Source organism: Neoarius graeffei, chromosome 6 (assembly GCF_027579695.1).
Source record: "Neoarius graeffei isolate fNeoGra1 chromosome 6, fNeoGra1.pri, whole genome shotgun sequence".
Lineage (NCBI taxonomy): Eukaryota > Metazoa > Chordata > Actinopteri > Siluriformes > Ariidae > Neoarius > Neoarius graeffei.
This window is the reverse complement of record NC_083574.1, coordinates 7,748,465-7,775,987: the sequence shown is the minus strand read 5'-3', so window position 1 is coordinate 7,775,987 and position 27,523 is coordinate 7,748,465. Positions and strand designations below refer to the sequence as shown.

General features: G+C 41.6%; 2 protein-coding genes across 3 annotated transcripts in view; one reads left to right on the top strand and one right to left on the bottom strand.

The window, feature by feature from the left end:
- The window catches only part of nob1 (NIN1 (RPN12) binding protein 1 homolog), a 33,781-nt gene extending 26,045 nt beyond the window's left edge, over positions 1 to 7,736 (top strand). For both annotated transcript variants that reach the window (XM_060923252.1, XM_060923251.1), the window contains exon 10: positions 3,379 to 7,736. In XM_060923252.1, coding sequence (XP_060779235.1) covers positions 3,379 to 3,648 — 270 coding nt within the window. In that variant the 3' untranslated portion in view covers positions 3,649 to 7,736. The remainder of the gene's footprint in view (positions 1 to 3,378) is intronic.
- On the bottom strand, positions 7,708 to 26,972 carry cog8 (component of oligomeric golgi complex 8). Its single transcript, XM_060923250.1, has 5 exons — positions 26,616 to 26,972; positions 14,000 to 14,207; positions 13,086 to 13,904; positions 9,693 to 9,861; positions 7,708 to 8,209 (listed from the first exon to the last, which is right to left on the bottom strand). The coding sequence occupies exons 1-5, from the start codon at positions 26,942 to 26,944 to the stop codon at positions 7,830 to 7,832; spliced, it is 1,905 nt and encodes a 634-aa protein (XP_060779233.1). The 5' UTR covers positions 26,945 to 26,972; the 3' UTR covers positions 7,708 to 7,829.
- Between the last annotated feature and the right edge of the window lie 551 nt (positions 26,973 to 27,523).

Genomic DNA, 27,523 nt, shown 5'->3' with positions numbered 1-27,523 from the left:
CAAAGAACGGAGAGGTCTGTAATTTTTATCGTAGGTACACTTCAACTGTGAGAGACAGAATCTAAAAAAAATCCAGAAAATCACATTGTATGATTTTTAAATAATTAATTTGCATTTTATTGCATGAAATAAGTATTTGATACAGTAGAAAAACAGAACTTAGCATTTGGTACAAAAACCTTTGTTTACAGTTAGAGGTCAGACGTTTCCTGTAGTTCTTGATCAGGTTTGCACACACTGCAGCAGGGATTCTGGCCCACTCCTCCATACAGATCTTCTCCAGATCTTTCAGGTTTCGGGGCTGTCGCTGGGCAACATGGAGTTTCAGCTCCCTCCAAAGATTTTCTGGCTAGGCCACTCCAGGACCTTGAAACGCTTCTTACGGAGCCACTCCTTAGTTGCCCTGGCTGTGGGTTTCAGGTCATTGTCATGCTGGAAGACCCAGCCACGACCCATCTTCAATGCTCTTACTGAGGGAAGGAAGTTGTTGCCCACAATCTTGCGATACATGGCCCCATCCATCCTCCCCTCAATACGGTGCAGTCGTCCTGTCCCCTTTGCAGAAAAGCACCCCCAAAGTATGATGTTTCCACCCCCATGCTTCACGGTTCGGGTGGTGTTCTTGGGGTTGTACTCATCCTTCTTCTTCCTCCAAACACGGCGAGTGGAGTTTATACCAAAAAGCTCTATTTTGGTCTCATCTGACCACATGACCTTCTCCCATGCCTCCTCTGGATCATCCAGATGGTCTTTGGCAAACTTCAGACGGGCCTGGACATGTGCTGGCTTGAGCAGGGGGACCTTGTGTGTGCTGCAGGACATCATAGTGTGTTACTAATGGTAATTTTTGAGACTGTGGTCCCAGCTGTCTTCAGGTCATTGACTAGGTCCTCCCGTGTAGTTCTGGGCTGATCCCTCACCTTTCTCATGATCATTGATACCCCACCAGGCGAGCTCTTGCATGAAGCCCCAGACCGAAGGAGACTGACTGATGGTCGTCATGGAGTTTCTTCCATTTTCTAATAATTGCGCCAACAGTTGTTGCCTTCTCACCAAGCTGCTTGCCTATTGTCCTGTAGCCCATCCCAGCCTTGTGCAGGTCTACAATTTTGTCCCTGGTGTCCTTAGACAGCTCTTTGGTCTTGCCCATGGTGGAGAGGTTGGAGTCTGACTGATTGATTGTGTGGACAGGTGTCTTTTATACAGGTAATGAGTGGAGAATAGGAGGGCTTCTTAAAGAAAAACTAACAGGTCTGTGAGAGCCAGAATTCTTGCTGGTTGGTAAGTGATCAAATACTTATTTCATGCAATAAAATGCAAATTAATTATTTAAAAATCATACAATGTAATTTTCTGGATTTTTTTTTAGATTCTGTCTCTCACAGTTGAAATGTACCTACGATAAAAATTACAGACCTTTACGCTCTTTATAAGTGGGAAAACTTGCAAAATCGGCAGTGTATCAAATACACTTGCTATAGCAGTGACAAAATAGCTATCAAAAATGCATTCCTATATTTAATAATTTTGATAAATTTGCCTTCAGTTCTCCTTTAATTCGCCAGGTTGGCGTTTTCAGGAACAGGAAGCAGCCATTTTGTGAACTCAGGAAGTTCATCACTGATTTAGCTTAGCTCGCTAATATTAAGGGGTTCCATAGAGAGTGTGTGGTGCTTGAAAGTTTGTGAACCCTTTAGAATTTTCTACATTTCTGCATAAATATGACCTAAAACATCATCAGATTTTCACACAAGTCCTAAAAGTAGATAAAGAGAGCCCAGTTAAACAAATGAGACAAAAATATTATACTTGGTCATTTATTTTTTGAGGAAAATGATCCAATATTACATATCTGTGAGTGGCAAAAGTATGTGAACCTCTAGGATTAGCAGTTAATTTGAAGGTGAAATTAGAGTCAGGTGTTTTCAATCAGTGGGATGACAATCAGGTGTGAGTGGGCACCCTGTTTTATTTAAAGAACAGGGATCTATCAAAGTCTGAGCTTCACAACACGTGTTTGTGGAAGTGTATCATGGCACGAACAAAGGAGATTTCTGAGGACCTCAGAAAAAGCGTTGTTGATGCTCATCAGGCTGGAAAAGGTTACAAAACCATCTCTAAAGAGTTTGGACTCCACCAATCCACAGTCAGACAGATTGTGTACAAATGGAGGAAATTCAAGACCATTGTTACCCTCTACAGGAGTGGTCGACCAACAAAGATCACTCCAAGAGCAAGGCGTGTAATAGTCGGCGAGGTCACAAACGACCTCAGGGTAACTTCTAAGCAACTGAAGGCCTCTCTCACATTTGGCTACTGTTAATGTTCATGAGTCCACCATCAGGAGAACACTGAACAACAATGCTGTGCATGGTAGGGTTGCAAGGAGAAAGCCACTGCTCTCCAAAAAGAACATTGCTGCTCGTCTGCAGTTTGCTAAAGATCACGTGGACGAGCCAGAAGGCTATTGGAAAAATGTTTTGTGGATGGATGAGACCAAAATAGAACTTTTTGGTTTAAATGAGAAGCGTTATGTTTGGAGAAAGGAAAACACTGCATTCCAGCATAAAAACCTTATCCCAGCTGTGAAACATGGTGGTGGTAGTATCATGGTTTGGGCCTGTTTTGCTGCATCTGGGCCAGGACGGCTTGCCATCATTGATGGAACAATGAATTCTGAATGATACCAGCGAATTCTAAAGGAAAATGTCAGGACATCTGTCCATGAACTGAATCTCAAGAGAAGCTGGGTCATGCAGCAAGACAACGACCCTAAACACACAAGTCGTTCTACCAAAGAATGGTTAAAGAAGAATAAAGTTAATGTTTTGGAATGGCCAAGTCAAAGTCCTGACCTTAATCCAATCAAAATGTTGTGGAAGGACCTGAAGTGAGCAGTTCATGTGAGGAAACCCACCAACATCCCAGAGTTGAAGCTGTTCTGTATGGAGGAACGGGCTAAAATTCCTCCAAGCCGGTGTGCAGGACTGATCAACAGTTACCGCAAACGTTTACTTGCAGTTATTGCTGCACAACGGGGTCACACCAGATACTGAAAGCAAAGGTTCACATACTTTTGCCACTCACAGATGTATAACATTTGGATCATTTTCCTCAATAACTAAATGACCAAGTATAATATTTTTGTCTCATTTGTTTAACTGGGTTCTCTTTATCTACTTTTAGGACTTATGTGAAAATCTGATGATGATGATTTAGGTCATATTTATACAGAAATATAGAAAATTCCAAAGGGTGCACAAACTTTCAAGCACCACTGTACTATTTGCCATTACACGGTCATAGCGACAATACGTTGATAAACTCTTGCACTAATTTGGGACACACCCACTAAAGGTCCTTTTTTTTCTTCTGCAGTACTCTCTTCCTCTCCCACAAGGCGGTAAACACTCAAACAACCCCCACCTGGTGGAGGATCAGCATTTCCCTCAGCAGCGACTCTCTCGGAAGGCACGGGCGAAGACCAACGTGTTTGACCCGGACTACCTCGCCGGCAGCTCTCCGTTCTCGGAGCATGACATTTACAGCCGAGCGGCGAGTTTACAGCTGCGGGACGCTCAGTGTGGAGGAGGGAGACGACGCGCCAACCCCAACGCCTCTCGCAAGAAATTCGTCAAGAGAAAGTGAATCAGCTGTTCTGTGTTCATTACATTAAAGTGTTCAGGGCAGAGATTGACAGAACGAGAAATATTTTTCACATACGATTACTTGGTCACGTTTTAAATTATTATAATCCAACATGAGCTTACGTTCTAATACGGACGCACTAATACCGACAGCGAGCGCAGTCAGATACAAGTCGTGTACTTGTAAACGTGCTCCGATATGATCTAATAATACACTGGAAAAAAAAAAAATCCAGAGGAGGAACTCAAGAATCATTTGATAATACAAGTAACCTGACCATATTTCAATAAATGTTGGCTTTAAAGTGACGAGTCGACGTATTAAAAAGCTGAATGGAGCTAGAATAACCCCGAGCTACTTCAATCACACGCTGTATTGCCTGCTGCTTCCTCATTATAATATTATAACAAGCGAGGTCACAGCAAACATGGCAGAACATTTCAATTCTAACCTCTATAGATGTGTAATAAGTCAAGATTACCAGTATTTCGTAAGCCATCATTTCTTAGAACCAGTGAAAAGTGACGTCTTTGTTCGATCCGCTGTGGGTCGCGACCTCTGACCCCCACGGAACTTTTCCAGACGAACACGTGGTTAGGATGACGCGTACCGGCTATGGAGATGGTTATCGGTTCAAACCATTCAGAAAGGGGAGTGAGTGAGTGGATTAAACGATTCCTGAGCCAGTACATCGACCTGTGCGTTCTTGCAAGCACTGCAGAGATGCCTACCCCAAATTTTGAATTTCAGTATTCTTGAAAACATTTTTCAGTATTTTGGAATGACTTTCAGTAACATTAATTTATGCGCATTTCCATTATAAAAAGGTATATATACACACCAATATGTTTAACATTTAAATTATTAAAAAGAACTGTTTTGTGTGAATTGAATAAACAAAACGCGAGCAGCCATCTCAACTGAATTTCCACTCAACAAATTTCTAGAGCATACAATATAATCACATTTTTATAAATACAATAGTGTTCCCTGTTTGCAGACATTACGGTTGACTACCAATCATTGGCATTGAATGCAACTCCTCAAAAGTATTATATTATATTGCCTGGCAAAATGTTCTACCTGTTAACGGATTCTAATAAAATTAAAAAAAAAATTTATTTCATGCCAAAGAGAGTCCGACATTATCTTAATGTCCCAATATATAAATACTTCAGCATAATGCTTCAGAAGAGACACTGAATAAAATGACATAATTGTATTTAAAACAGTGGAATGATCAATTTTTTGCCACAATCCCAACAGCACTAATCATAAAATTCTGTTTTTGATCATACTACATGTACATTTGCACTTGCAACACTGAAAAGACTTTGAATTAAAGAAGTCCAGCCAGTGTTTGATATTTCAGTGAATAAAAATCAGACATGTAAAAAGAAACTGAATAAGTTTAACTCTCATTTCATGGCACTAATTGGCAAGTTCAACTCCAAGCACAGGTCAACCATCACCGCTTCAGCACGGGTCACGTTCCGTGTCTTTTCATCCACACATTTCGTAAAAAACTGCTGGATACGCCCAGATTTACTTTTCGCCTGACTCGCCATTCCAGCATACTCCATATGTTTTTTTTTTTTTTTTTTTGTAGCTGACATGGCGCGTGCAGTCATCGCGACCACCACGAGTGATGTTAATGTCAGTTCTACACAGTTTGCAGTGCGCGTATCCATTGCCCTTTTGACTGGGTGTAACGCACGGCCATTCTACCGTATCGAAAATAGCGCGAACAAATGTGCGGAATCTGCACGTCACACACAGCATGTGCGGTTGTCGTAAAAATAAATAGCCTAGCCGTGAATCGCGCATGGATTGAAAAAGTCGCTTGGACATTTAAAAACAACTCACTGGAATTTAAGACTTTATAATAATTCCGTACAGAATAACACTGTTTGCCGTAACATCGTATTTACGTAACTTTTCCGTACAAAATACGGCCAATCCATACTAGTAGGCATCTCTGGCACTGTGAGACACGGTTCCTTTCACCAGCGTCCATGCTTTACAAATAGTGCTCGTTTTTAACAGGCTGGTTCTGCTCGACCCAATCAGACCGGGCCCTCTTACGCTACGTTCACACTGCAAGGCTTAATGCTCAATTCCGATTTTTTTGTGAGGTCGTTCACATTAACAAATATATGCGACTTGTATGTGATCCTCAGTATGAACGAAAAGCGACCTAAAAGTGTTCCGCATGCACATTGCAGGATACGACGACGTCACACGCAGTGAGCATGGCCAGTGTTTACGGAAGTAAAACCGCCCGGTTGCGGTATGACCCATCCAATCTAGCTTGAATAGCTGTATCCCCCCAAATGGAAATCAGCTCCCTAACCTCTGCGTCCTTCCATTGAGAAGATTCAGAACCTTCACAGCCCGAAGCGTCCCTCGCATTGATGTCATGCGCAGGGGCGCAGATACGTTTTTTGAACTGGGGGGGACAAAGCTGCCAGCAAATCAACCCCAACCCCGATATACCTGTCAAACTTGTTGTGGGTTACTATAGCAACCAAGCTCGAGCTCGCAACCTGTGCAGTCTGCGCAGCTCAACCAACCGAATATCAGTCTGTTTTGTTTTATGTGAGTTGTTGCAACTATGTATACACTGCTGTGCACCTCAATAAACCGAATGGTAATTAGTCTTTTGATTTTTCCGTGAGGTTTGCCTTATGCAAAGAAAGACAGCATAGACGTTTTTTCCTCCCTATAAGTGGGGGGGACCGAACGAGGTGAATTTAAATCTGGGTGGGACGACTCCCACCCTCTATCTGCGCCCGTGATTATGCGCCATGTTGTTGTAACTTTTTTTGAGAGACCCGCCGCCTACTTCAGCGCAGAATAGTGACGTTTGTGGCTTGTTGATGACGTGTAAGTCGGATGAATGCGACCTGGCGGTTCAGACTGAAGTCGCATATGAAAAGAGCGGATAGGGATCGGAATTAGGACCACATATCCAAACGGCCTGGGTCGGATTTGAAAAAATCGGATCTGTGTCGTTCATATTGTCAATAAAAGATCGGATACAGGTCACATATGGGCGAAAAGATCGGATTTGAGTCACTTCAGCCTGCAGTGTGAACGTAGCCGTCGAAGCGCCATAACTAACATCTTAAATACCAGGGTTCCTACACCTCCTGGAACTCAAGGATCCAGAACAGTTTGAGACATGGATCAAGGTTGATTACCGTTTCGACATGAAGAAATTTATAATGAGAACTAGCAGGCTTTACAAAAGCTCACAGTCAACAATTAGAGAGAGAGAGAGGCGCTTAAGTGCGTCAAGACTATATGTGGGCTCGTGCCTTTGCCAACACAACACACACAAAAAAAAAAAAAATACACTCACGCTGCCGTGCAGAGGCAAACTGCAGTCTCGGCACAATCGCTGAATTAAGATATGGCGTTTTATGTTTACCCTTCACTGGGGGAGAAAAAAACCCAAAACGTAATTACTCAAAATACGCAGATACTGCAGTTTGCCTTGGAGTTGAAGAGCTAATGAAGTAACTGTTTGTTTAGTTCATTAGCACCAGCTCTTCATAAAGATTTTTCATGACCATGGCCAAATAGAGAAACAAACGCCACCTGCTTCAAGAAAGTACAGTGTGCACGAGTGATCGTCATCGAACGATGCAGGTTAAACAGCGACAAGAAAGCTAATGTTAAAAGTGAAGTTAACTCTATGTTGTAGCGCTCGAGAAAAGTTTGCCAAATTTAATCCCGAGCGCACGATGATGCAGCCTTAAGGGTTTTCAATGTCTACGCTAAATATAAATTCGATGACTTCGAACGATCCGTGTCCATTTATGTATCTGTTCACAAACATTCAAGAACTTGTCAGAACCGCCGAAATACACAGCCGCGACCAACATGAACGGCGCTGAAGAACATGTTCGCCGTTGCCCTGATTGCTAAATATTAAGCAGGTTACTGATTTCAATACTAAAGAAAAAAAAATACTTTTGTGTGTCGTCTAACAAGTCTACAGTTCCTTATCCTCTGTATTCATGACTAAAAAAAAAAATTCCTGACATGCTGATGTAATTTTAAATATACGTTATTTAATCATGTCTTGTTGCAAGATTTAATTACTTCCTCAGAGCATCAAGAGAGAACACACACACAGCAATATTAACCAAATTACATTACACTACAACCATCATTCATTCCAGTAGCTCATGCTGATCATCTGGACCGATGAGGGCGGAGTCTCCCAGATCATCTTGCTCCACATCATGTGTTTTGTGTTGTACTGAAGTCTGAGAAGGTTCTGATTCTTGAGGGTGTTGGAGACGGAGGTTGAGGTGCGCGTCAGGTTTCGGTGCCGCCTCTTCCGGAGGTTCCACTTTCTCTGACGACGAAGGATCGATCGGACCCGGAGCTTTTGCTTCACTCGTACTCGAGCTGCTCAGCTCGATGGAGAGATCCAGCACCGGGGACACGGGCTCTCTCTTGGGCAGCACGAAGTCTAAAGGTTCCAGCACGGAGCTCACGCTGATGCACCCGATGTTGCCGTGTTTATGAACTTGGGTTGGAGGAACACCTAGAAACGCACATCAACAGCTCAGTGAGTGGGGAGGAAGTTAGTTTAAAGATTTAATCCCAGACTCTCAACGTAATCCATGCGTTTCTGAAACGCAAGCTATAAAATCATCCAAATGATGACTCCGTACATTTAAGGAAGGAGTCTCCGGTGTCGGCGCTTACAACAGGACGATGTCACTACAAATCGATCATGTATCATTCTTTCTTTAAGAGGAATAAAACACCTCAGGATGTGCTGCAAGAGGAAAAATAATCAGCTTTGGGACAGGAAGAGTAATTCTGCTTCACACCACCCTGTCGTTGATGATTTTTTTTTCCTGGAACGGCACTCCCAAATATTTAACTCGCAGTGCATTCGGAATTAATTAAAAAGGTGCTGACTGCAAAGTTGAATTCTGGGTAAAATGTTCTCTTTCGGGCGGCACGGTGCGGTGGTGTAGTGGTTAGCGCTGTCGCCTCACAGCAAGAAGGTCCGGGTTCGAGCCCCGTGGCCGGTGAGGGCCTTTCTGTGCGGAGTTTGCATGTTCTCCCCGTGTCCGCGTGGGTTTCCTCCGGGTGCTCCGGTTTCCCCCACAGTCCAAAGACATGCAGGTTAGGTTAACTGGTGACTCTAAATTGACCGTAGGTGTGAATGTGAGTGTGAATGGTTGTCTGTGTCTATGTGTCAGCCCTGTGATGACCTGGCGACTTGTCCAGGGTGTACCCCGCCTTTCGCCCGTAGTCAGCTGGGATAGGCTCCAGCTTGCCTGCGACCCTGTAGAACAGGATAAAGCGGCTAGAGATAACACGTTCTCTTTCGATTGCTGTTGGAGTTTTGAGACATTTCGTCGAGATAAAAAGTGACCTGCGTTTTAAGATTCCGGAGATCGCTGAAGCAAGTGGACAAATATAGCGGAAAAGAAAAGGAAAACTTGCCAAATGCGTGCAACTGTCATTTTTCTGGACAGACGAATCATTCTAGCTAGCGCTTAGCTCCTATTGCCTTCGAACGCATGGACGTGACTCCACGGTAGCGACTATGGAGTTATACACCTAATGCTTTGATCTTACACAGAAAGAAACGTGAACACAAAATCTATTCACAAACCTCTCCGCGGTCGATGTTTTCCGCACGTTGTCATTTCTGTGACGCAGTTCCACAGTTATGCTAGTTCGTTAAAGCTCCTCCCTCGCATCCGGCGGTTTCCGTAGAACCGTACTGTTTACCTCAAGAGGGAGAAAAGTGACCCTCGGGACATCAAAATGATCACATCTCGTCCGCGTGATATTGTTCTTGCGAGACATAGGAAAACGCCGTGCACAATTAAAAAAAATTAAAATTTCAGATGACTTTGCAATCAGCACCTTTTAATTTCATTAACCTAAAGTTAAAGGTGTGGGAGAATCGATTATGAAATTACTCAAAAGATAAATTAAAGGTCTGAAAGGAACAAACGAAAGGTTTTAAGCCACGGTCAGTCGATCTGACCCCTTCCGGTTACCGAGGATCTGTGCGAGCTGCGCTGGTGGGAACAGAACCTGGAGACATCTGTTCAGGAACGGCACCATGTCCTCAGCAAAGGCACAGCAGAACTGAACGAATAAATCACGCTCGCGGCTGCTGAAGGCTGACTCCTCGGCTCGGTGGAAAACCAGGATCAGTTTGGTCACCTGTGTGGAACAGAATGACGCTTAGTGTGACGTGAACACATGACAAACAAACAAATACACTATAAACCTAAAGGGATAGCAATGCTTTAGTTTGAGGACTTGATTAAAGGGGCAGTCAGTGATTTTATTTTTATTTATTTATTTATTTAAAAATCGGGTAATAGACCCAGAGCTCACGTAAGACCCCTTCTCCATCAACAGGGAACAGGTTCCATTCTGGTTCGTGTACCAAATTGTTAAATTAAAAGTATTTCATTAAAAATAAACTGGTTCAGAACCTGAAAAGTTGGTTCTCAAGTGGAACCAAAAGAAAGTTGGATTTTCTAGTATAAATCATGACATCAGAATCCTGAATGGAACTGATTCAAGAACACGGTTGCTGTTGCTAATGCGATTTTGATCATATTAACATGTAAATTTGCACAATAGAAGCATTTAATAATGATAAATAATATTATTATTATTAATAATAATAACATTGTGCTTATTTCGGTTTCTGATTTGGTCCACTGACAGCCAATCACGGAGGCGTGTCTAAACTGCCTGTTAATTTAAAAAAAAAAAAAAAAGGCTCCACCTTCAACTCACATTTGTGATTTTTTTCTGAGCTGAAGAAAAATGCTGTATTAGCTTGAATTTTTTACTTTTAACACACCTAATGCCCGCCGCCACCTTGCACTCAATTATCTGCACCTTTAACCACTGATAATCATGGTTTAAGCCCAGGCCATCCTTAAAAAAAATCCGTTTCCTGTCCACCGGGTGAGCAAAAAAATTTTCAGTCGTGAGGGAGGGATTTTTTATAAGAGTGATTCCACGCTTATGGGTACTGAAATGGGGACATGAACTTATTCACCTAAAACCATTTCTTTTTTTACCATCAGGTCACAAAACATGTAATCTTTAATGAATGATATGTTAAAAGATAACTTTAATTTTCTGAGATGTAATAAAAACATATTTATATGCCAAAGTCAAGCCTATGAGTTCCAAAATGATGTCTGTTACATTACTTCTGTTACGATTGTCCATCTCGCGTCTGTTACAAATTAATTACAATCTAACTATATACCATGTTAATCTTATTGAAAGAATGTGTATGTTTATTCTACTACACATGTTTATTAATTATATTTGCTAAAACATCACCTTCCTATGTTTCAAAAAGTAATTCTACATTGTTAAAATTGAGAATATATATGTCCACAACACTTCTGTTACGTTCTGACTTTGGCATATAAATATGTTTTTATTACATCTCAGAAAATTAAAGCTATCTTTTAACATATCATTCATTAAAGATTACATGTTTTGTGACCTGATGGTAAAAAAAAGAAATGGTTTTAGGTGGATTTTTAAAAATAAGTTCATGTCCCCATTTCAGTACCCATAAGCGTGGAATCACTCATATATATTAGTGCTGTCAAAAATGTCGCGGTATTAACGCGTTAACTTGACTCAATTTTAACGGCGATAATTTTTTTATCGCGAGATTAACGCTCTGTGACATGATGCCACGCCCCGCACAGCCAGAGTCTTCTGCCCTCCCCCGAAGAGCCACGGTGCTCGTCTTTAGGTTTCATTTTCCCATCGGCGGCTCCAGCCCGACTTTGCAGTGGCTGTGACAAGACGTGTTATGCTCTGCAATAAAAAAAATAAAAAAAAAAAAACATTGGTACAACCAGTGTTCGAACTATGCCGATATTTTCGGGGGGTCCTTTATTTTCCCTTGGGGGGGGGGGGGGGGGGGGGGGGGGTGCTTGCGCTTGTCTCAGAGCGCGGATCTCCATCGCGCGCTCACTTCGGATATGCAAATGCTTCCTGTTACACACGATTGCTATGTCAATAAACATCATTTTGCCAATATTTTAGAGACCCCCCAACATTTCCCAAATCATGTTTTCAAGGGATCTCATGTCTGTTTCAGGGGATCTCGGATCCCCCGTAGTTCGAACGGTGAGCAAGCCCATTCACTTTATGCTGATAAGAGAATTACATGGTTTTTCATGTGACAAAAATGTGCGATTAAATTGCGATTAATCGCGAGTTAACTATGACAGTCGCGACATTAATCGCGATTAAATATTTTAAATCGCTTGACAGCACTAATATATATATATATATATATATATATATATGGATAAGAAATCGCAATGCTGTGTTTGCTTTTTCTTTCAGTACTTTATTACAAAAGCAGACATTTAATAAAATGACAGTTTAATCAACTGAAACTTGTACAAAAACTAAGTTAGCATTTTAAATGCTGACTGCAACATTTGCAAAAATTTTAAATACTTAAAATGTCCGACACACGGACTTTTTGTAGTTCTAAATCGAGCGTTAGGCCTAGTTCGGATGAAATTACACTATTAAAGTGATCACTGAATGATTTGTTTTTCTGAATCTTTACCATTTTGCGATTTCACACTTAAGCAAAATTGAAAACTCCAGATCTCCTTCCTTCATGATGGCTGCCATTTTTTTGTGCCGCACGGCGCATGCGCAGAGCTGATTCAGTTCAGAGTGCGCGCGCACTCTGTGGAGGCAGTAGTGTGTCGGAGGGAACAGAAGCAGAGATGACGCTTATTTTGTCTCCGGTAAACCAGTCTTCTCTCGTTCAATTACGTGCTGGCATCAAAAGACACCGTTGGTTGTAAATGAAACCAAACTGAGTGGTTGGAGTATATTTTCATACACAAATGGAGAAATGTTCGCTGAGTGTTTAATTGTGTAGCCCCACTGCAGACCGTTGTCGTTGTTAATTCATAGCATGCTCAGCTGCGTGAATGTGTCATGCACCGAAAATAAGAGATTTACAAGCCAGGAACGCCTCATGACGCAATACGCAAGAAAAGAAAGAAGATTTACTGCCATTTTACTTTGTAAATACATTTAATCCTGGGAACTGCGTGCACAGGAGTTTATTTTGTGTTTACTCCCGCCCCCCCCGGCTGGCTACTTATTTGTCATGGCTGGCTAGTATGAGCCTTAGTGGAAAGCCCTGGGAATGCGGAAATGTCAAGTTCGATTTTAGATTTATGAACCCGAAAAAAATGTCGAAAAACCGACGTTAAAAAAAAAAAAAATTTCAACCGCACAAACGGCACTCACCCGGCCGGTGGACCGGAAACAGAACATTTTTTAATAATGGCCCCAATAGAGGAAACACAGGACGCAAAATAACATGACACGTCAAAACGTAAAGCCACAGCTTCATGTGGTACCTTCAAAAGAGCCTCCTCAACACATCTGGCAACGTCTTCAGCTAACCCGATGGGGCAACACAGTCGCAGGTCATTGAAGGCTGTTAAGATGTTATTCAGGAAGCAGGCTAACGGAGGAAAGTCCAACAAACGCATCGGGGGCTGAAGAGTTCCGGGCTGAACGCTGGCGGCCACGGCTGGGATGGTGTTCCCGAGCATCGACGGCAGAGAAATGAGCGTATACAGATTCATATCCTCCTTAAACTTGTCCACGGCTTCTTGGACGGCTTTGCGGAACGTATCCGTGGCGACGCGCTGGAACATAGGCGCGAGCTGACCGCGGAAATCCGCGCCCACCCGGCTGAAAGACAAGCCGAAGTACATGCACTGGCCGAGGAGAGAGTCCAGACGGCTTCCGACGCCACGCTCGAGGTCCCGTTCCAGCGTCTCCAGGAAGTGTGCGATCTGCTGCACCACCCAGCCGTGGAAAATCGTGCCCTCGTTCAGGGCTTGCTCAACAGGGGGCAGCAGCGGGTCCTCGTCCGAGAAGATGGCGCGGTATTGAGTGATGATGTCGAAGAGATGCACTCGGCAGGCCTCGACGGTTTTGGTGATGTGAATGTACGGGTCTTCGTCAGGTATAGCGGCGAGCACGGAACGCAGCCAGCTGCCGCGCGCCTGCAGGAACTTCACACGTAGCTCCGCCTCTGTGAAGATGTCCATCCTGCGCAGGTAGCCGATGACACGCAGGCACACGGGGAGCTGGGAGTTACTCCGCAGCTGCTGGAGGAGCTGGTTCAGCATGAGCTGGGCCGACTGACACACCTCGTTCACGATGCCCTAGTGAGACCAAAAATAAAACGAACAACTTACTATTTGTCCTGATCACCATCTGTCGCTGTTTCGTGCTCCAAACGTAATCTTTTCCACCGTACCTGGATTACAAGAAGTGACGAGTGCTTTTTCTCCAGCCTCTTGACGTAGACGGCGAGCTCCAGCGCTTCCTCGTAGTAGCCGTTACGAACGCACGTGTCCATCAGCTGCGGGATTTCGAGAATCTCCAGGATCTCCGTGTGACGATTCAGCGTCAGGCTGTTCATCCGCCGACTCACCCCGATCTCTTCTGCTTCCTTCACAAAGCCTCTATTATGGACAGAAATGCAGCGATGGAGCTTCATCATGAGGTTACGATATGCTATGAACATCATGATGCACTTTACAGAGATATCGCAAGTCTCTGAAGTAGGTTTATAGCACTAGTCATCTTCGCGTTTAATTATAAGCATGGTGGCACGGCTCGAGTCTCGGAGTCGAGTGTTTGCTCTGCGCATGCCTGGGTTTCATTCGCTGGTTTCCTTCCACCTTGCAGAACGCTAGGTGTATTGGCTACAGTCAGGCGGTATTTGTTTATATTTGGAGGCTACTTTGCAAAATTTGCCAAGTCTTGTTTTTGGTAATAATAATATACAAGTTCAGATATAAATTAATAAATCTGGACTTGTTGTAATGTTTGTAGGCTGCTGTTTCATAGTTAATTACTAGGGCTGTAACGATATGCGTATCAAAATCGAAATCGCGATACGCAGAGCCACGATCCGTATCGCGATACAAGAAGGCAGAATCGCGGTACACCCTTTCAAACTTCTCCTCAGCCCAAAAACAGAGGCGCTTCCAAACTTCAATTTATGAATACTTTACTTTTTAGTTAAATTACATTTTAAACTTACTTAAATTACTTTTATTTTTTTATATCTATTAGTAAGTCGTTTTTTCGCCGACCTGCGACAATCTTCTGCGAGTCACGCAACGTCCACACTCGCCACTGGCAGAGCATTCATTTCTTTTAAGCGGTCGCCATTCTGGTTGCGACGCGGGGAGCGAATCTGTAAACAAGCAGCTCATTGGCTGGCTAGGTGTGCCACAAGCCAATCACAATCACTTGACCGGAAAGGCATGCAGTGTTGCCAGATTGGGCGGGTTTAGGTGCTTTTTGGCTGGTTTTGAACATATTTTGGAGTGGAAAACGTTAGCAATATCTGGCAACACTGAAGGCATGTCTGCTTGGGCGGAAGCCTTCTGCGGCAATTACATTTTGACACGCGAGCAATGTTTCACCATAAAAATTCCGTAATTTCCATCTGTTTTCCGCGATCACAGAAAATCATTGGCCCTATGAGAGTGAGACAGTGAGAGAGCCACCCCCCCAAAAAAAAAAAATCTTAACGGATTTACACGATTTGGAAAAATGACTTTCAGAACCGAAAAAAACAGAGCTTCCGGCTTAACAGTATTATTTTGAGAAATAAAACAATCTTTGGATATACATTTGTTCATTTTTGCATACATATTACTCATTCTCTGCAGTGGTCTGAGTTATTTGTTATTAAATAGTTAATGTAAGTAAGTAAATGTTAAGTCAAATTTACTACTTTAAAAAAAACATTTTAAAAAAAATCGTGGGTGTATCGAATCGTGGGTCAAAAATCACGATACGAATCGAATCGTGAGTTGGGTGTATCGTTACAGTCCTATTAATTACGCAGGGGAACTTTGCGCATAAAAAGAGCCCTGAAATCACATCTAGGAAACTGGTATAAAAGTATTACATCATTAATATGCAATTATTATATCCGTAATAGGTGTTATTTGTGGCACACAACCTTTTTTACTCAGGTCAAAAGCATGGTTCATACATTCGATACCCATTTAACCCTAAAAGGACCTAAACTACTGAAATGGGATCAGTTCGAACCTCAGAGGTGATGTGGTGTGCTGTGCTGCTCAGTCTATTCAACTGACTGAACTTTTTGCTTTTAGGAGTTTGTTACTCTAAAGATTATCTAAAAAGTATGTTTGTTTCAAGATTGATGAAAAAAAAAATGTTTAACAAGGTGACTGATTTTCTGTTGGGGTCCGATAACTGTTGCCAAAAACATTTCAGCAAGTTCGTCGCTTCTTTGTGTGTCGATCTTTGCCTATCTGTACGTTTGCATGCTTGTCTCAGCCGGCTGCCATAATTAAGAATAGAACCCTCTCTTACAAATTGTCGAGAACGAGTGAACCTGTTACTTACTTACAGAGTTACCGCAATGTCTGATGCTCATCTGTCCATACACAACCACAACAGATTCCTCATCCTTGCACCGATCCTGTAAATATGCTTTGTGCTAATATGCTAATGCTTCATGTGTCCACGTACCAACTCTTCAATAAAAAGCTGGGATAAGTGGTTCCTTATTTGAATAAAATATTTTATAAGACAAAATTTGAAACCTGCACATGTCAAATATAATATTTCTACGGAAGCCGAGAGAGGCCCTTCATATAATCCTTTTTTTTATTCACCTTGTTATCCCGAGATAACGACATAATTAATTCAGGATCTCGAAAACACAACACAACTAATTCGAGATCTCGAGAAAACAAAACCATTATTTCATGATCTCGAGTAAACAGGTGAGAAATGGTTCATTCAGGTGCGCCAAGAGACTTGTGATATGCTGACTCTGGGGCTATTTGTCATTCTGTATAGACGCAACTTTGGTCATTAAAATGTCTGGAATAATCGATCACCTAATAAGGCAATATTTTGATCAGGGGTTGACACAGGGAGAGATTGCATTAAGTCTTTTAATAAGGGATAATTTCAAAATTAGTCCGCGGCACCTCCGCAGAAGACTGGCCCGGCTTCGTCTCTACCGGCGGAGATACAGGGATCCAGCTGAGATCATGAAATAATTGTTTTGTTTTCTCGAGATCACGGAATAATTGTTTTGTTTTCTTGAGATCTCAAAATAAGGCCAAAAAAAAAAAAAGTGTGTTTCCGGTAACATGAAATACTAAAATAAGGTCGGTAGGTAGGAAAAAGGTTTTTTTTCCTTAATTTTTTTTTTATTTTGTTCGAAAAAATTAACACAAGTAAACATCTTACAAAATAGTATTTTGGCACAGAATCCTTTATACCACACATCATAATAAAATAAAAGTGTTTTAAATCTTTAAACGAATAAAAAAAATATATCGCGAGAGTTCAAGTTATGATCTACGGAAGCGTATTGCTGCCACACTCAAAAAAATTGGCTTAGAATCAAGTAATTACGTGAAAAGATATTGTTAAAGTTATCACGTTTTCACAATATATTTATCATGTAATAACATAACATCACGTAATTTCATGATACAAACTTATCACGTTATTTCATGATATTTTCATGTAATAACGTGAAAACACCTTATCAAGAAATAACGTGAAAATAACGTCCTAGGCTAGGCTACTTCCATTAAAAGCAGACGGCCTAGCCTACTGTAGAACTTGGGTCGAGCAAAAACACCAAGCAAAACATGGCTGAATCCTGAATGACTCCTATTTGTATAAATAGGGGACTACATAGGCGGCAAAATGTAGTGTTTTTCCCTGCCATGGAAGTGCATTTGTATACTGAAGAGGAAGCAATTTGCATTACAGCCTTGAATGAGGATTCAAAATTGCGGCTTGACTCAGTTTTCCCTTCCTCCTCCAGTATACAAGTGCGCTTCCATGTTTATGCAGGAGGGCTGATAGAAGTGGCGAAACATTTTACTTTTTATCGTTTCTTTCACAACTTGAATGTGTTGAAACAAAAAATGATGACAAACTAACGCCGCTTACACTAAAATATCAAGGGAAATTTGTAATAAAAACTTTACGGTCGGCAATTTCGACGCGGAAATTCTCGATCGGTCGGGTTACCGGAAACACACTTTCTTCTTTTTTTTTTGGCCTTACCGTGTTCACTATGGTAATGGTAAAAAATGTCTTGCACAATCAACAGTTTTGAAAATGATGTCAATGCCTTAATGCCGCCAACGTGTTTACAAGGATCAATTTCAATCGCCACGACCACGTGTGAGAACACGGCAGCCGCCATTTTCCCAGTGAGTGACAAAAACTTCCGGTTCACGCGGTTGGGTTATATGTAAAAGTTGCGACTGGGAAAAAAAAGTTTAGGGTTGGGCGGTACGGATTAGGGTCGGGCGGGTAACCGGAAACACACTTTTTTTTTGGCCTAACGATTTTGTTTTCTCGAGATCTCGAATTAGTTGTGTTGTTTTCTCGACATCCTGAATTAATTATGTCGTTATCTCGGGATAACAAGGTGAATAAAAAAAGATTACATGAAGGGCCTCTCGCGGCTTCCGTATATTTCGAATTAGAAGTATCTTTTTTTTTTTACTTATTCATTAACATGGAATATCAAATGATGAAGAGTTCATTGCATCATAAACACGTGGACACGTTTGAAGGTAGCTTAATATGCCTGCTCTTAGAAAATGCTCGTTCTGCTTTATTTCTGGTCATAATGTGTTACCGATAACTGTTTTTATCTTCATGTTTGGTGTTTGAATCCTTAGGCAAATTGAGAGTTCTTGACAATTTGGACATAAAAAAAATCCAGAAACTGCTAGCAGCTTAGTAATAAATGTATTACGGACATTTCTGAAATGAGAGATTGTGAGCTGAGTTCTGGAATGTAGATAAGCTAAAAATATTCAAGTTCTGAAGCAATAGTGTAAAATATTTTTGGCTTTTTTATGTTCTCTATGTACTTAAAGTGCATATCACGGGTGCATTCAGGAGTAAGATCAATGTAATTCTCCTATTTTATATTAAACTTGTCAAATATCTGTCACATTTTGCGCAATACCAGAAAAATTCAGTTGAAATCAAGCCATTTGAGGCGAATTGGTCCGCCTCTGAAAAAACTTTGCATTTGGATTTCCCGGGAAACACTGATTTTCGTGACGTCGTGTGAGGGACGCCTCCTTCTGAATCCTACGTCAGTGCTGGTTTGTTTATGAGAAAACGACCTGGTGGTTTTCTGCAAATTTCTTCAACGTTATCGTGTAATTATTAAAATGGTTAACAGATGTATCGTAGGAGGGTGTAGCAACACCAATCATGACGGGATTAGTACTCATTGTTTTCCAAAAGACTGGACAATGAGAGAGAAATGGGAGCGCTTGGTCTACACAGGCTGTGCACTGAAACCGTGCAAAGCTCTCGGAGCCTGTTGGCGCTTCCGCAGGTAACGTCACACATCTGGCTCCAGACTCCCTTGGGATTTTTCCAGACGCGTTTTGTTATTTTATTTTTTTCTGCTGTAGACAGATGGCCTTGTGCAAAATTACCCTTCTGGATGAGTGTGTAAAGGGACATACTTTCATATAAAAAAAAAAGAAATTGGTCCAGAATATGCACTTTAAATGTCTCGTTTTAAACTTAACTTGATGTGTAAATATATGATTTCTATTCACAAAGTTAGTAAACGGGTAAATTTTTTTTTTACATGCGATATTTAGCATTTCCTTTTTTTTTGGTGAAAATGGTGATTGCTGACATTACAAGTAAAAATAATTTGTTTGGGATGTAAATAAAGGGTTAATACTCAGAAACCAGACTTGGCAAATTTTGCAAAGTAGGTTACGTGTGCTCCCTGACGACTAGGTCTGTTCGCTTCGATACAACTTTATTGATCCCTTTGGGAGGGTTCCCTCAGGGAAATTTAAATTCCAGCAGCATCATTACAGGATAAACAGAGAATAGAAAATAGAGACTAGACCGGACAATTCCCCGGGGGAAACTGTGAGAGGATGCAGTGCGCGAAGCAATTCGGTCACGCATGTTCGCTGGCCGTGAATGTGTGACCTGCAATGATGTTTCAATGCAATGATTGTGTGTGTGCTTGAGACAGCAGCCGTCATGAAGAAGAGCTATTCAAGAGTATAAACAAAGTGACTACAGGCGGAAATTAGCATGTACTGCTATAACCTGGGACAGACATCTGTCCTTACCACAAGGATAATGTTTAATTTGTGCACTGTCCCTTTTAAAAATAAAATAAACTCTAAGAAGAGTGTTTGTAGTTTGTATGTACGAACAGAAGTGTTCCTAATAAAGTGGGCGGCTAAGGTGAAGTGTCATGCCGACCGAGGCTGTTTTTTTTTTTTCACAAAAAAAAGAAATTCACAAAATTCTTTCACAGTGAGCGCTAGAAGGGTCTCCTGAATAGACTGATGTAATTTTTTGTCTGTAGTGTTAAAACTGAGAGACTTTTCTGTCACTTTTATAATGGGTGTCAATGAGCTAAGACACACAAGGTGTGGAGTTTTCTACTGTTTTTTATGAAGGACCAGGCCTCAAACAATGACAAATAACTCGACAACGGAAGCAGCTATTCACAAAATTCTTTCACAGTGAGCGCTAGAAGGGTCTCCTGAATAAAATGATGTATTTTTTTGTCTGTCGTGTTAAAAATAACGACACTAGAGCGATTTAAAAACGAGTGACTTTTCTCTCACGTTTATAATGGGTGTCAATGAGGGCTATCAGCTGCCCTGTCCTCAGTTTGACGCTTGTCATTCAAAAACTGTAAATCCTATCGTTTAGGTAGACACATTGTGTGAATCAGGACAAGTTTTCCTACTACTTTTGAGAAAATCATGTCTGTAGAGTGAAATTTGTGGCTGAAACCACAGTTTAAGCGAGAAAGTTTGAGCTTTATTTTCAACCTCTCTCCACTCTAAGTTAACGAGCTTCACTGGTGTGTAACGCAATAGACACCCATTCAAAAGCCGGATTTTCTCCCAGAACCCACATGGCGGTTGAGCCGGGACTGATCCGAAAGTGTAGAACCTAGCAGAAAAGTTGAATGCCACATCCACATAGGAGAAGTTTTCCTATGTTTTAGAGTTTGAATCACGTCTCTAGGTTAAAGCATGCCAGAGCAGCAGACGTTTGAAAAACGTTGAAAAAGTGCTTTTTTTTTCAATTAATTCCATAGAAATGAATGGGGTTTTTTGGGGGGATTTTTTCGCGACTATGTCGCGAAAAAATCGTATTCTATAGAGAAAAGTAATAGCATAGCGAGTCCGATCGAGCCGCACGTTTTGATATATTGTTTGTCTGTGTGCGACGTATGGTTATTGAGTTATTCGAAATCTAAATTTGCGTAGGAGGAAGAATACGGAAGAAGAAGAAACACGTAGAAGAACAATAGTTGCAGTGCTGCAGCACTGCATCCTAAAAACTTCTAGATAAATTAAATTATTTACATATACAAGTATAAAAAAGAACTAGACCGGACAATTCCCCAGGGGAAATTGTGAGAGGATGCAGTGCGCGAAGCAATTCGGTCACGCATGTTCGCTGGCCGTGAATGTGTGACCCGCAATGATGTTTCAATGCAATGTTTTCTGTCACGTTTATAACGGGTTTCAATGAGGCCTCTCGGCTGCCCTCTTCTCAGTTTGAGGCTTGTCATTCAAAAACTGTAAATCCTATCGTTTAGGTAGACAATTGTGTGATTCAGGACAAGTTTTCCTACTACTTTTGAGAAAATCATGTCTGTAGAGTGAAATTTGTGGCTGAAAACACAGTTTAAGCAAGAAAGTTTGAGCTTTTTTTTCAAGCCCTCTACACTCTGACTTAATGAGCTGCACTGGTGTGTAATGCAATAGACACCCATTCAAAAGCCGGATTTTCTCCCGGAACCCACATGGCGTTTGAGCCGGGACTGATCCGAAAGTGTAGAACCTAGCAGAAATGTTGAATGCCAGATCCACAGAGGAGAAGTTTTCCTATGTTTTAGAGTTTGAATCACGTCTCTAGGTGAAAGCATGCCAGAGCAGCGGACGTTTGAAAAACGTTGAAAAAGTGCTTTTTTTTCAATTAATTCCATAGAAATGAATGGGGTTTTTTTCGAGGATTTTTTCGCGACTACGTCGCGAAAAAATCATATTCTGGAGAGAAAAGTAATAGCATAGCGAGTCGGATCGAGCCGCACGTTTTGATATATTGTTTGTCTGTGTGCGACGTACGGTTGTGTGACCTGCTATGAAGCTACAATGCCATGATTTGTGTGTGCGCTTGAGACAGCCGCCCCCTCCCCTCTCTGCTCCCTTACTGAAGCCAGTCGGCATGGTGACGGGCCTGAGCAGGTTAAGACACACACACAAGATTTTGTCAGGTGTCTGCTGTATTTTGCTAAGGACCAGGCCTCGAACAATGACAAATAACTCGTCAACGAAAGCAGCTATTCACAAAATTCTTTCACAGTGAGCGCTAGAAGGGTCTCCTGAATAAAATGATGTATTTTTTTGTCTGTCGTATTAAAAATAACGACACTAGAGCGATTTAAAAACGAGTTACTTTTCTCTCACGTTTATAATGGGTGTCAATGAGCTAAGACACACAAGGTCTTGAATTTTGTGCTGTGTTTTACGAAGGACCAGGCCTCGAACAATGACAAATAACTCGACAACGGAAGAAGATATTCACAAAATTCTTTCACAGTGAGCGCTAGAAGGGTCTCCTGAATAAACTGATGTAATTTTTTGTCTGTAGTCTTAAAAATGAGGACAATAGACCGACTTAAAAATGACTGACTTTTCTGTCACGTTTTTAATGGGTGTAAATGAGCTAAGACACACAAGGGCTGGAGTTTTCTACTGTTTTTTATGAAGGTTCAGGCCTCGAACAATGACAAATAACTCGACAACGGAAGCAGCTATTCACAAAATTCTTTCACAGTGAGCGCTAGAAGGGTCTCCTGAATAAAATGATGTATTTTTTTGTTTGTAGTCTTAAAAATAACGACACTAGAGCGATTTAAAAACGAGTGACTTTTCTCTCACGTTTATAATGGGTGTCAATGAAGCCTGTCAGCTGCCCTGTCCTCAGTTTGACGCTTGTCATTCAAAAACTGTAAATCCTATCGTTTAGGTAGACACATTGTGTGAATCAGGACAAGTTTTCCTACTACTTTTGAGAAAATCATGTCTGTAGAGTGAAATTTGTGGCTGAAAACACAGTTTAAGCGAGAAAGTTTGAGCTTTATTTTCAACCTCTCTCCACTCTAAGTTAACGAGCTTCACTGGTGTGTAACGCAATAGACACCCATTCAAAAGCCGGATTTTCTCCCAGAACCCACATGGCGGTTGAGCCGGGACTGATCCGAAAGTGTAGAACCTAGCAGAAAAGTTGAATGCCAGATCCACAGAGGAGAAGTTTTCCTATGTTTTAGAGTTTGAATCACGTCTCTAGGTTAAAGCATGCCAGAGCAGCGGACGTTTGAAAAACGTTGAAAAAGTGCTTTTTTTTCAATTAATTCTATAGAAATGAATGGGGTTTTTTGGGGGGATTTTTTCGCGACTATGTCGCGAAAAAATCGTATTCTATAGAGAAAAGTAATAGCATAGCGAGTCCGATCGAGCCGCACGTTTTGATATATTGTTTGTCTGTGTGCGACGTACGGTTATTGAGTTATTCGAAATCAAAATTTGCGTAGGAATAATAAGATGAAGAAGAAGAAATACGTAGAAGAACAATAGTTGCAGTGCTTTGCACTGCAACCTGTGGGCTCCCCTAGGGGAGCCCATAGGTTGCTGTGCTGCAGCACTGCATCCTAATAAGATATGGAGGGGAGGGAAAAAAAAAAAAAAGTCCAGCAGGAGAGGCATTGCACATTGTCCAGTATTGCTTTTTGTCAGGCTAGGCTACTGCTCCTTCCCGTCCTCCTGTTACCCCCAGAGAGGAGTTGTACAGTCTAATGGCTTGAAGGACAAAGGAGTTTTTAAGTCTGTTCATCCTGCACTTGGGAAGGAGCATTCTGTCACTGAACAGGCTCCTCTGGTTGCTGATGACGGTGTGCAGAAGGTGACTGGCATCGTCCATGATGTTCAGTCTTCTCTGCCACCATCACCAGAGAGTCCAGCTTCACGCTGATCGCAGAGCCGGCCCGCCTGATCAGTTTGAATGTGTGTGTGAGAATTTGGACGAGATTGTGCTCTCTCTTACACCAAGTGCTCCTGGGATATGCTCCGGATTCACCACGACCCGGACAAAACACTTACTAAAGATGAATGATTATCTGATCAAACAGTAAATAAAAAAATAATAATAAATTTCATGTTAAATCACTTTTTATACCAGATATCATATTAAACTATCAACGATGTACAGTGCTCAGCGTAAATGAGTACAACCCGTTTGAAAAGTAACATTTTAAACAATCTCTCAATGAACACAAACAATTTCCAAAATGTTGACAAGTTGAATACAACATCTGTTTAACTTATAACGTGAAAGTAAGGTTAATAATATAAACTTAGATTACACATTTTTTTCAGTTTTACTCAAATTAGGGTGGTGCAAAAATGAGTACACCCCACAACAAAAACTACTACAGCTAGTACTTTGTATGGCCTCCGTGATTTTTAATGACGGCACCAAGTCTTCTAGGCACGGCATGAACAAGTTGGCGACATTTTGCAACATCAATCTTTTTCCATTCTTCAACAACGACCTCTTTTAGTGACTGGATGCTGGATGGAGAGTGATGCTCAACTTGTCTCTTCAGAATTCCCCAAAGAAAATAATTTCTTTACCCCACTAAGAAGATCAGTAAAGCTTTACTTATCAGTCAGAATACTATCGCAAAAGTGGTACAAAAATGTATTCGTTGAGATATTGTTTAAAATGTTACTTTTCAAAGGGGGTGTACTCATTCACGCCGAGCACTGTAATTAGGGCTGTGCGATATATCGAATATACTCGATATATCGCCGAAAAGTCTGTGTGCGATACATAAAATTATTATATCGTAACTATCGAGTATTTTATGGTCATCTTCCGACTTGCGTTCGTTTCGTGTTTGTTTAAAACATTTCCCGGTGGTTTTCTCCCTGTCCCTCAGGCAGTAACGTGAGAGGCTGCCTAAGGGCCTCTGCATGCTCTTGCGACAAGGCTTTCGCAGATAGCTTTTCGCAGACAGTTGTAATTTATCGTTGAGCGGGGAGTAATAGGCGTGCGCGATGTTATTCACCGCCACAACGCAAGGGGGCGCGAAGTCACGAAATCGCTAGGAGTAGTTGGTGGGTGTGGTTAGTGGAGTGTTTATTCTCCGGTTACTTATAATGACTAGAACTGGAGTCGTATAGATGTGCGCATAGGATGTACGTACTTCCTGACTTCCTCGATCAACCGCTCTTCGTGCTGCTCCATCTTCGCTCGTGTTTTTAAAAATGCCGGTCGTGAAAACAAACCAAACCGGGAAAGTAGGGAAGCGGAAGTGCGTGTACAGCGGATGTAGAGTGGACCAATCAGAGCCCTCTTGTCTGCGACGCTGTCTGCGAGGCTTCTGCGGTGGTCACAATTTTTGGGAGGTGCGCAGAGCATCTGCAAAGGGGGGGGGGGGCTACGCAGACGCCATCTGCGAGGACTGCGTTGTCAGCATAAATTGGCCTTAAGGGTAAAGAAAACAATGTCACGCACTCGCCAACCAATCCCGGGCGACATCTCGGTGCTGAAAGGAACTTCCGGGAAGATTTTCTAGTTTCGGTCGTGTTGCCAGATTGGGCGGTTTTAAGTGCGTTTTGAACATATTTTGGGCTGGAAAACGTCAGCAGTATCTGGCAACACTGCCGGCGGGAAGATTTCCTGGTTCCGGTTTACAGCGCTGACTCAGTTCGTGCAATCGCTGATTTTGCGTAGGCTACCGTGTAAGCTCTGTGAATTTCAGCGACAAATTAAAAATGGAAGCGGACGAATTGGTTCCTAAAAGAACTAGTAAGGGGTCAGTCATCTGGCATTTTTTGGATATCGCGAGGAGGACGTGGAACAGCAAACGCCAGTTTGTAAAGTGTGCAAAAAAAACTGTCATCACGAAAGGCAGCAGCCGGAATTATACACATCTGAGAGGCAGAGCCAGAAAACATTCAGTTCAAAAAAGTGTGCAAAGAGAAAAATTATGTTTCGCAGATCTCTCTCTTCTCTCCCTCAATCTCTCTCTCTCTATTGTGAATGTTCCAGTGGTTCTCAGTAGTCAGGTTAATAGCTTGGAGATCTTTTTTTTTTTTAAATAATTTAATGAAAGAGCACTTTTCTTATTTAGGCTAAATGTCTTTCTCAGTGTCGAGCTTGCACTTTATTGGTTTGAGCTCTGAGCAGCTCTGTATTGTGTTGCCCCTTTGTTGCAATTTTCAAGATTGTTTTTGCAGTTTGTGCCACATCTTTGTTGAATAAAAATAGTCTTATTTCAATTCAATTGTGATTAATCACCAACATGAAAATTTAAAATGCGTTGTTGAAAACCACCTGTAAAGTTAACCAAGAATGTTATTTAATCTGCAGGGATTGGAGTGAAAACAGTAAAGAGTAAAAAAGTTAGATTTCATGGGGTCCTTTAGAGGAGATTTAAATATATCGAGATATATATATCGTGAAATGGAGAAAATGTATCGGGATATTCATTTTTTCCCATATCGCACAGCCCTAACTGTAATTAATAGTATTCATGAGTGTGTCATACGTGGCACTAATATTCCAAAGACCTACATATATCGTGCATCCTGGAATCGTGTTTATCGTACATATCGTGATGTGACATCATGATTGTAATCATTCGACCACCACGACAGCAACAACAGGCTTGAGCTAAACAAACACACACACTATTTCCGGAAACTTGAACTCGAGAGAGAGAGATGTGTCGCGTTTGCTGGTTTCGAACAAACCTGCATTTCTCCCCGAAGCTGGGCAGTTTGTCGAGGAGTTTGGCTAAGCTGCTCTCCACCCGCCCGAAGTCCCGGTAAATCTCTTTAGTGCAGTCGGCGGTGCGGATGAACGTCTTGTAATTGGAGAAAGCGAGCTCGCGCGTCTGCTGTAAGATTTGCGCTCTTTCCTCAGACAAACGCTCCGGTTCCCGGTTTAACTTTTCAACTCCATACGAACTCAACTCCAACAGATACGTCGCAAAGTCCGCATTTTCTCTCCAGTTCTCCGGAAAACTATCTTTAAACACGGACACCAAAATACTCTCGTCTTCCACGTCAACAGCCGCCATTTTGGCTTTACATCACGTGATCGTACACCAAAACGTCATCAACCTGCGACTCGCCTCGATGCGATTTATTTTTATATTTGGTTTTAAGACGTTGCTTACAAAATCATAGTATGTTTATAATTTAAATATTTACGTTGTCAAATTTATTATTTTTACGTGCCAAGTTTGCCACAACCATCTTGTCATCTTGAGGACCACAATGGAAAAAGTGTATTTTAATGCTTTTTGTGTCATCCTCGGCGATATGTACATGTATGTTTTTATTATATATATTTATATTGCCAAATCAAATCAAAATAATTGCTTTCCTAATTCTGTCAAAAGAGATTACATATTAAAAGATTTTGAAACAGTAGAAATTAAAAAGATTAGAACTAAATATCTCTCCTTTCTAATTCCCTTCAAAGCGAAAGAAATACAGTTCAAAATTTTGAATAGAATTTACCCAACCAAAGAATTTCTTAAGAAGAAATTTAAATTTGAAGCTGGTAAATGTGTGTTTTGTGAAACAGAGGAGTTGGATTTGGAACATCTTTTCTTTCTATGTGATTTAATACAAAGATTTTGGATTGATTTTCA

What these genes read in the sequence shown, in the direction of transcription:
- cog8 (XM_060923250.1), bottom strand. Translation starts at nt 26,944, where the DNA reads ATGGCGGCTGTTGACGTGGAAGACGAGAGTATTTTGGTGTCCGTGTTT. An exon ending in AGCTTCGGGGAGAAATGCAG is followed by an intron (nt 14,208 to 26,615) that starts GTTTGTTCGAAA and finishes TGTCCATAATAG; the next exon opens with AGGCTTTGTGAAGGAAGCAG. An exon ending in TTGAGGAGGCTCTTTTGAAG is followed by an intron (nt 9,862 to 13,085) that starts GTACCACATGAA and finishes TGTTCCACACAG; the next exon opens with GTGACCAAACTGATCCTGGT.